We start from the raw sequence: 8,245 nt of genomic DNA, 5'->3' as shown, positions 1-8,245 counted from the left end.
ATGCTGTGCATATATAGCAGCTACTTCTGGTTCTAGAGCTAATGATAGCTTCTCAGGATTAACCTCCTCTGGACGTGGTAAAGGAGAACCAACTGGAGTGAACCTTGTTATACCAGGAGCATCAGAAGTCAGACCAGCCTATCATATTAACATAATGAAATACAAAGCATATATTAGGTTACCATATAAGCAGCTTCTCTCATCATTCTTCTTGCTCTTGCTTTCCATATAGCAGGAACAGTAATGACCCAATCAAAATCAGTTGACTTGTAGACTCCTCTTAAATGAGTCAGGAGCTTCTCCTTGAGGTGTGTTAGTATAAAAGCTATAACTTCAATAAGATAATAAGATCCACCAGTGAATGAAGAGACTTTAGTAGTACAATCTAATGACTGAGGCATTGAAATAATAAAATTTGAAGGCTTAATTAAGTATACTTTACTCACTGTATCTCTCTCTAGTAATTTCTTTATTCTTTCAAAGTAAATGAAATTTGAAGCATCATCCTTTATGTCACCATACAAACTTTGTGCTCTATATCCAATCCCAAGGACTTTGTGCTGTTGTTCTTCTTCTTCTATAATAAATATTATAGTATTAGGGACTCTTTCATAAGTTCTGTGAAGTGGTAGAACTTTTGTATCGCCCTGTGTTGTTGGAGTGGTATATGCTACTGATAGTGATGATGTTCCAAAGTCGATAGCTGCTATACACTTGCTTTTCTGTAGCACAGGAGTTGCTTTCTTTATCTTGTCAGCTCTTGTTAGTGGCCCCAGCGGTCCCTTAGATAAAGCCATGATCAGAGTTGGAGAGGTAGCTAGAAGGACTGTACTTTGTATGTAGGACAAATTTGATTGAAACTGTCACTCATATACTTGAACTTTTGTGGGGCGAGCCCATAAATAGATTCATGTATAGTGACCTCTCTTGTTGTAATCATATAGATGTTGTAGTAACAGTTTCAATGTTCTACTACTGACAATTGGTAGAGTAACCTATCACAACAGAAAGTGTGACACATGATAGTGATAGAATCAATTCAGGGTTTCCCACAAAACATGCTAAGTGAGCTAAACAGCATGAGCTTCATGAGCTGACAAACATTACAATAGTGTATGTACATGACTTTTTCATAGCATGACTTTTTCATAACTTGAAAAATTAAAAAAAAATTAAAATTTGATCAGAATCAGTTCAAACTTGCTACACAACATAAAAACATGTATATGCATCAGGAAAAATTATAAAAATTAAGAATTCTTTCCTAGTCATTTTTTGTGAAATTTGGCCAACGACCCTGTACTATATTTAGTAAAGGGATTTTGGCCCGATTTTGTAGCAACTTAAAAAATTCACAAAAAATTCAATTTTGATCGGAATCAGTTCAAACTTGCTACACAACATAAAAACATGTATATGCATCAGGAAAAATTATAGAAATTAAGAATTCTCTCCTAGTCATTTTTGGTGAAATATAACATATATTTAACATTCATATTATAGTAACATTCATTATAAGCAATGCTTACAAATCACTCCCTGTGTGTTCCACCTATCATCATGCAACTGTATACCGTATAGTAGGTTATATTTTATCTGGAAAAATGTTCGTTCTAAGCAGGATTAGAAATTTTTGTTCGTTTTATTTTTATTTTGAGCAGCCATTTGGCACACATAGCATTGAGGAAATGCCTTCTTCATTTGGAAAATATTCGTTCCACAAGGAATGAGAATGAAAAGAACAAAATTAAACTCTGACAGAATATACACCCGCTATATGGTAGCTTTAAATATAATTATTTAAATATATATTTAAATATACCTCCCCTCCATGCTACAGAGGATATGTCTGGCTATGCGAGACTATATCCAGATATTGGCAGTGTGGTTAGTGCCAATATCTGGATATTAGATCAGTTCAAAGTGTAAGGTGATTAATTTAACAAAGTGAATTAACAAAAAGAAATAAAAAACATCATTAGAGCTTGATGGTGAAATTGTACTCAGTTATATATGTAATATTTATTTTGATATCCTTTTGTTTCATTTAGTGAACTAGTGAAATTAAAATTAATTTTTGTCATGCTATAGTTGGCATCAAAACTGTTTGTTTCTCACAGGTCAGGTGATCATGGTACAATTATGGGACTCATTGCCAAAGGTATAGCTCTGAATTACCGTAGGTCGGGATATATTCGCGGCTGCTTATTTTCGCGATAATAAAAACTAATAAAAAGGTTCAATTAAATACCATGGAAACCAATCGATTGTTGCTATGACAATAAGACCACGTGTTTATACAATTACAGTGTTCAGCAGCTAATTATCTATTCTTTAGCAGCTTTAGTGGGAGCCATCCAGTTCTCCATCCGCTATCTTCTTGTATGGACCACTACCTTTGAGCTCTTTGCTGGAAATCCTTGCCGCTCCACTTGCTGGTGATAAGTAACCACGCCTAAGTCAATAAATGGGTGGAGAGTCCCAAGAATGGGCCAAGATACGGCGAGGCAGAGTGAAGAGAGTAGCTCTGGTTGAAAAAGCTCCAAAGAGACCAAGGATTAGTACCAGCAAGAAGAACAACAACACAAGAACACTGCAACAGAGTCCTTTGCTATTAATATCGCGGATTTTTCAATTAAAATTGCATCTGGTAACCATGGTAATTGCTGAGTGCGGGAAAAAATCGCGAAAATAAGCAGCCGCGAATATATCCCGACCTACGGTATCTAAAGCACTGCCTGTAAAATTTTGTGTTGGTGCAAAGAAATCATAGCCTACAAATATAACTCATGATGTTTACTGCATACAATTGATACAAAATCTTTTTATAGAATATGGGACCCCAAACCAAGTGATGGGCCCATACACTAAAGGTGACTAATAATAATTTATAACAGAGATACATGAGATGTGCCACAATCAATTGATCTTATTATTATATTTTTATAGCTGAAAAAGGAGGCTTGGACTCTTTGCAAGTATTATTGGAATAAAAGAGACTGATTTAGAGTAAATACTCTTACTAAACAATCAACTTAATGTTGTTGTATTTACAATTTGCAAAGAACCACTTGGCAGTTTTAATAATAATGTACACTATTATAGAGCCTCCAGATGTCAGCAATTTTTTTTAAACTCAAAGACTTTGAGAGGGACAAGAAAATAATGAAAATTTTTTGACACAACTGACTGAAAAAGAGCATGAATTAATAGAAAACATCAATGTCCTTTCTAATAACTGCCCTGAGCCACTAAGAGAACTATAAAATACTGATAAACTAGTTTGATATTTTATTTTTCTTGACCAAACAACCCATAATGACTAAACCATACTTATACCAAGTGGCAGGAGCAACTTGATCTACAAATCTACCAGTGAAACGACTTCCTAATACGTAATATGAATACATGAGGTAGTTCCATACTAGAACCAAGATTGCTGAAGGAGTAACATGAAGATATTAATTTTGCAACTTTCTAGCTAGCTTCTTAGCAAAATTGGTTTCCATAATTATTTCTACTATACAATAATGTAATTGAAGGCTTTAATGCGTATTGTAAATCATGTGTTTATCTTAAGTGTGATGATATCAAAATAACACAAATTTACTTTCATTATAAAAAATGCTGTTGTAATCCCAAGAGCATACAAACGCATTATATTCCTTATTAGTACATATTGTAAATGTACGTCAATACCAAATTGGTCCTTTTGATTTATGTACCGTATAGTGCTTTAATTTGGTTGAGTTATATTTTCGCAATTGGTGGTTTGCTAGTTGATTTGCTAATGTTAAAACCGCCAATCATTAATGCGAATGCTCAGTAATGCACATGTGCACAAAAATTGCCAAATTAAAAATTTCTAATTACAATTTACAGCAAAATTGCCAAAATAAAGTGCTATACTGTATCTCTGATAATGATCATCAACTATCTGAACAATATTAACTTTATTCTCTTTCACACGATATTTGTAACGTTTAGCCAGTATCACAAACACTATCAGTATGATAAGAACTAGCACACTCTTTGTAACTAGTATAGACTCTCACAATTAAAGAAAACCTTTTGAATATTGTGCTCAGTATACTGTCATTCTGTGGTAGAAGAACTATTAAGCTATGTCAATGCTTAAGTGATCACATGATACTTTAAGAAGTTTGTTCTGTTTGTTATGACATTATAAAAGTGATACTATACATATAGATGAATAAGTGAGAGAAACAAGATAAAAGAGAGACAGAGAGAACTATAAATAATGTATGTGACTTTTAGCAGATTGTGCTTAAGAATGAAATGTAGGACAGAAGCTATTATTAAGTGGTTTTAAAATGTGATACTTCAAATGACAAAGTGATGCATTCACATTAAAGATACTGTATTATGCATGTATACTTATAGGTGTGCATGTACTTATGATATGACCTTATAAAAGAAAGAGAGGTGGATATAGTATAGGTATTATGATAACACTATACAAACTATTCAGTTCCTGTTTACTCAGACCTGTCTACTCAACCATAAACAGGTGTCTCACATTTCCTCCCATTTCTGTCACTATAGCTCTGTTAACTACCAGAACTCATTTATTGGGCGAAGCTCTTACTGAGTATTTCTGTATCCGTATGTCTGGGCATGACCAGCCTGGAGGCCTAGCCATATATGGTTTTACATCCTTTTAGTAAATATTAATCTACAATATGTAATGACATCATATACACTGTCTGTTATCAGACTCACAGCTACGTGAATAGGCATCAAATGTACAGCAAAAGTACTGGAGAAATTGATGGAGACACAGAAATGGAGTGAAACAACAAATGGGAAAGGACAAAACCTATGAAATTCAGTGAGGGGAAAGATTGAGTGATATGATATTATGATATAAATCAATTACACTTCTCCATTGTACCCAAGCAGTATGATATAGTGCTTCATTTGACCATTTTTAATAGGTGACGGTTTGAACAAGTGGTCTCTTATAAATAAGACACTTTGGTGGAATAAAAAAATACAGTTAATAGTGCATGCATTGTTTGCTCCTGTTAACATTATGTAGACTATTATATACATGCCCATGAATATCTTAATGAGTGAAGATGCAGTACATATGTGGGCACTATGCCATCACCCACAACAGTCTAGTTTCCATTAGGACTTTAGTTGAAAAACCACAACCAAGCCCACCTTCAGCGATATGTACTATCCACTATCTACATGTAAACTGTCGTCAATGCTACGCGAGAATATAGATCTACTTCCTGTACCAACTGTGGAAGAGTTTGCTAAATTTTAAAGGTTACTGTCCCTTATCATAGATACTTACAGAAGATGATTGACACTCTCAATGTAGAGCAAGTATTGGACTGTAGAACTATTGTCAAGCTGCCTTGACTAATCATATCAAATATAGAAACTAAGTATTGTGTGCATGTGAATTGGGTATTCATTTTCCTTTTCTTTTTCTTAAGATAACATGGCATGTTATCATAGATGATTTATTTCCATAATATTGAGTTTTGAAGTCGAATTTCTCAAAGACAACAATTATTATATCATGCATGCATGATTATACTCTAGTAGCAAAATAATAGTACTGTATAAGTTTCTGTTAATATAAGGTAGCGATTCTTTTAGCTGTCATGGTACCAAATATATATCATACTAAACAGGTCTATATACAAAAATATAGACCTGTTTAGTATGATATATATTATACATGTACATATACATGATTATTTTATGAACTGCATGTTCACAGTACCACATAGATCTGAAAGACATAGTGTAGCATTAAACTTTTTTATTAATAGGTATAGTTTTATGGATGCAAATTTTACACATTGTACTTATTGTGAAAGCCTTTATGCTAGGTAAAAAGTTGGAGTTTATTTTCAATTGCCTAAATTAAGCCTTTTTTCCTTTAAAGACTATATAAAAATAAGAAATCAGCAGAGCCATGTGCCCATATATGTGTCATGTATTGTATTGCATGATGAATTGTGACAAGCCTGAAGAAATATTGTGCTGTTGATTGTAGTCTGGAATCAGTTCAGCAATTATTACAATAAAAATTATTTTTGACATAATCTACTGTTCAAAAAATTCTATAATCACAAATTTATCATAAGATATTTTTGAGAGAATATCTCTTATATCCTTTAATATGTTCTCATCTGGTTTCCTATCTAAGGTGTAAGTAACTGTTTGACAGTTTGAATCAGCAACCTTTTCCTTCAGTGACAGAGCCACAGACAATGATTGGCAGAAGTTCTCAAAAACATGATTATATTCATCAATATATATCTGAACTTCTGAGACCTCAAACTCTTCTGCCACAGCACGAACAAGGCTAGTATCAATCAACGAACATCCTTTTTTTATCACAGGCATTATGTGAGATGGAGCTTTAATTAGATCATTCTTTAGATCACTGTTACAGCTACCAATAAAATCTTCTAATGCTTCAAAATCATAAATACTATTCTTCAAAACTTTACCGACATTATACATCATTTTACCATAAGCAATTCTTATGGAAGAAATATCTGTAATTATGCTACGAGGAACCATAATTTCGACTAAAGAATTAAAATGATACAGAATACATGTAATTTGAATATTTCTACCTGAAGTGGGCAATTTTTGATAAGGCGAGTATTCATCTACATTAACGATTAGACAAAATTTTAACTACATGTATACTTGGTAAAGTTGCTATATACTGTACCTTCTTTTGCTTCAACTTTGACAATGGCACCTAAAAACAACAGATTTATAAATAAAACAAGTTTTAGGTGTATTCACCATAATCTCTGAGTAGAGCCTTTCCAAAAGGCTCATTCAGAGGGAACCTGCTCAATACATCAGCAAATATTTCCAGAACATAATAATCGATTTTGATAGACTTTCTGATAGCAGATAATAAGTTCTTACGACCATTATCATCGTCTGACACACTACCCCTTACTTCTGCTGTTATAATACCTTCTCCATAAAGTATATTGGCAACTGCCACAGGATCTGACAGAGAATATGAGAGAACGTTATCATGGTGATTATCAAAGGCAGCAAGAACAAGATCAGGAGTTCTTTCCACAGAAACTAAATGTACACAATTAACATCAATTGCATGAAAATATTAACTCACTCTCTTGATCTAATTTGTCTGCTATAGCATTTTCCTTAATAGATCTGAGAGCATGTAACAGTGAGGCAAAAAGAGGTTTTGTTTTACTATTTCTAATCCACTGAATGACACAATCAGTCAAAGACCTACGATTTGTCAAGTTTAAAAACAGTGGATCTAATAGTGGTTTTAAATCTAGTGCCTTTCCAAGCTCTTCAAATTTTGTCTCAGGAAAACTAAATCTCTGTAACAAGTCAATGACATCTATTATTAGTATGACTATAGAATAATAACTGAGTTTCTAATTGGAATACCTTCAATGTGTGGAACTTGTTTGTTGAATACAATTTGCTTATCTGAAAAACATGTACATACATAAAATGTATTTGATTTGTCTTTAGTTACCAGCTTTCAACACTTCACCATGTTCTGCCAAAACTTTTGTTTGTGCTGATTTTTTACTCTCAGCCAATGAAACTTCCAATGCTAGAATGACCAATTAGAATTAAATTATTCAAGTTCAAAGCATCTGGTTATTAATTATCACCTGCTTTAGAATCCTCTAACTCTTTCAGTAGTACTTCAAACTGTTTTGCTAATAATTAATTTTACTTTTAATTATCATTAATAAAAAAATTTACTAACATTTCTCCTGTTGGATCTTGTCATTTTCTTGCAATTTTAATGACTGAGTAGTTAGCAGGAAAATTTCTTCTTGCAATTCATCTATAAACAAAATAAGATATTTATACTATGAGTGCATACATTGTAGTTTGGCTCTTTTACCTCTTTTTACTTTGAAAGAAGTGATTGACTGCTCATTTTCAAGCCTCAATGCACTTAATTGCTTTTTGCTAACTTGTAGCTCATTTTTGAGCTCAGATTCTGTAGCTGTATGCAACAAGTTTCTTTTATAAGTCAAATGAAACATAAATTAGAGTATACCTGGTATTTGCAGTGACTTGGTGAGTGGATATTGTGTCCAATCATCTTTTCTCCTAAAAGACAGACAAGGCATTAAAGAAAATAGTCATTTTGCAGTCTTTTCTGTTTTCATTTAAACTCTTCAAAATGAAAAATTGAATTTTGATTTTAAGTTTTTATTTTTAATTT

General features: G+C 32.9%; 1 protein-coding gene and 1 long non-coding RNA gene across 5 annotated transcripts; one reads left to right on the top strand and one right to left on the bottom strand.

Annotated features, from left to right (window-relative positions):
• Window positions 1-1,422: 1,422 nt before the first annotated feature.
• On the top strand, window positions 1,423-3,327 carry LOC109583067 (uncharacterized). Of its 2 annotated transcripts, XR_002185343.1 has the most exons (3): window positions 1,423-2,161; window positions 2,832-2,873; window positions 2,950-3,327. It is a non-coding gene; the product is annotated as an uncharacterized LOC109583067 (long non-coding RNA). The 2 variants fall into 2 exon arrangements; XR_002185342.1 differs by lacking the exon at window positions 1,423-2,161 and having other exon boundaries at window positions 2,695-2,873.
• A 2,738-nt stretch (window positions 3,328-6,065) lies between these two features.
• LOC109583079 (uncharacterized) lies at window positions 6,066-8,200 on the bottom strand. Of its 3 annotated transcripts, none has more exons than XM_019998251.1 (12): window positions 8,078-8,200; window positions 7,919-8,023; window positions 7,778-7,858; window positions 7,680-7,727; window positions 7,538-7,618; window positions 7,447-7,488; window positions 7,154-7,396; window positions 6,811-7,107; window positions 6,734-6,763; window positions 6,633-6,668; window positions 6,525-6,584; window positions 6,066-6,467 (listed from the first exon to the last, which is right to left on the bottom strand). In XM_019998251.1, exons 1-12 carry the CDS (start codon window positions 8,148-8,150, stop codon window positions 6,094-6,096), a joined length of 1,470 nt encoding a protein of 489 aa, XP_019853810.1. In that variant the 5' UTR covers window positions 8,151-8,200; the 3' UTR covers window positions 6,066-6,093. The 3 variants fall into 3 exon arrangements, with proteins under 3 accessions (XP_019853810.1, XP_019853809.1, XP_019853808.1); XM_019998250.1 differs by having other exon boundaries at window positions 6,066-6,584; window positions 6,811-6,934; window positions 6,974-7,107; XM_019998249.1 differs by having other exon boundaries at window positions 6,066-6,584.
• Between the last annotated feature and the right edge of the window lie 45 nt (window positions 8,201-8,245).

This window comes from Amphimedon queenslandica, unplaced genomic scaffold (genome assembly GCF_000090795.2).
Source record: "Amphimedon queenslandica unplaced genomic scaffold, v1.1 AMPQUscaffold_13332, whole genome shotgun sequence".
Lineage (NCBI taxonomy): Eukaryota > Metazoa > Porifera > Demospongiae > Haplosclerida > Niphatidae > Amphimedon > Amphimedon queenslandica.
The sequence above is the reverse complement of the archived record's forward strand: the minus strand, read 5'-3'. Positions and strand labels throughout refer to the sequence as shown.

Excerpts from the sequence above, each read along its gene's own strand:
- LOC109583079 (XM_019998249.1), bottom strand. The coding sequence starts at position 8,150 with ATGCCTTGTCTGTCTTTTAGGAGAAAAGATGATTGGACACAATATCCA. Across the intron at positions 7,859-7,918 it reads TTCTTTCAAAGTAAAAAGAG|ATGAATTGCAAGAAGAAATT; the intron begins GTAAAAGAGCCA and ends TTTTGTTTATAG. Across the intron at positions 7,108-7,153 it reads AGACAAATTAGATCAAGAGA|TTTCTGTGGAAAGAACTCCT; the intron begins GTGAGTTAATAT and ends GTGTACATTTAG.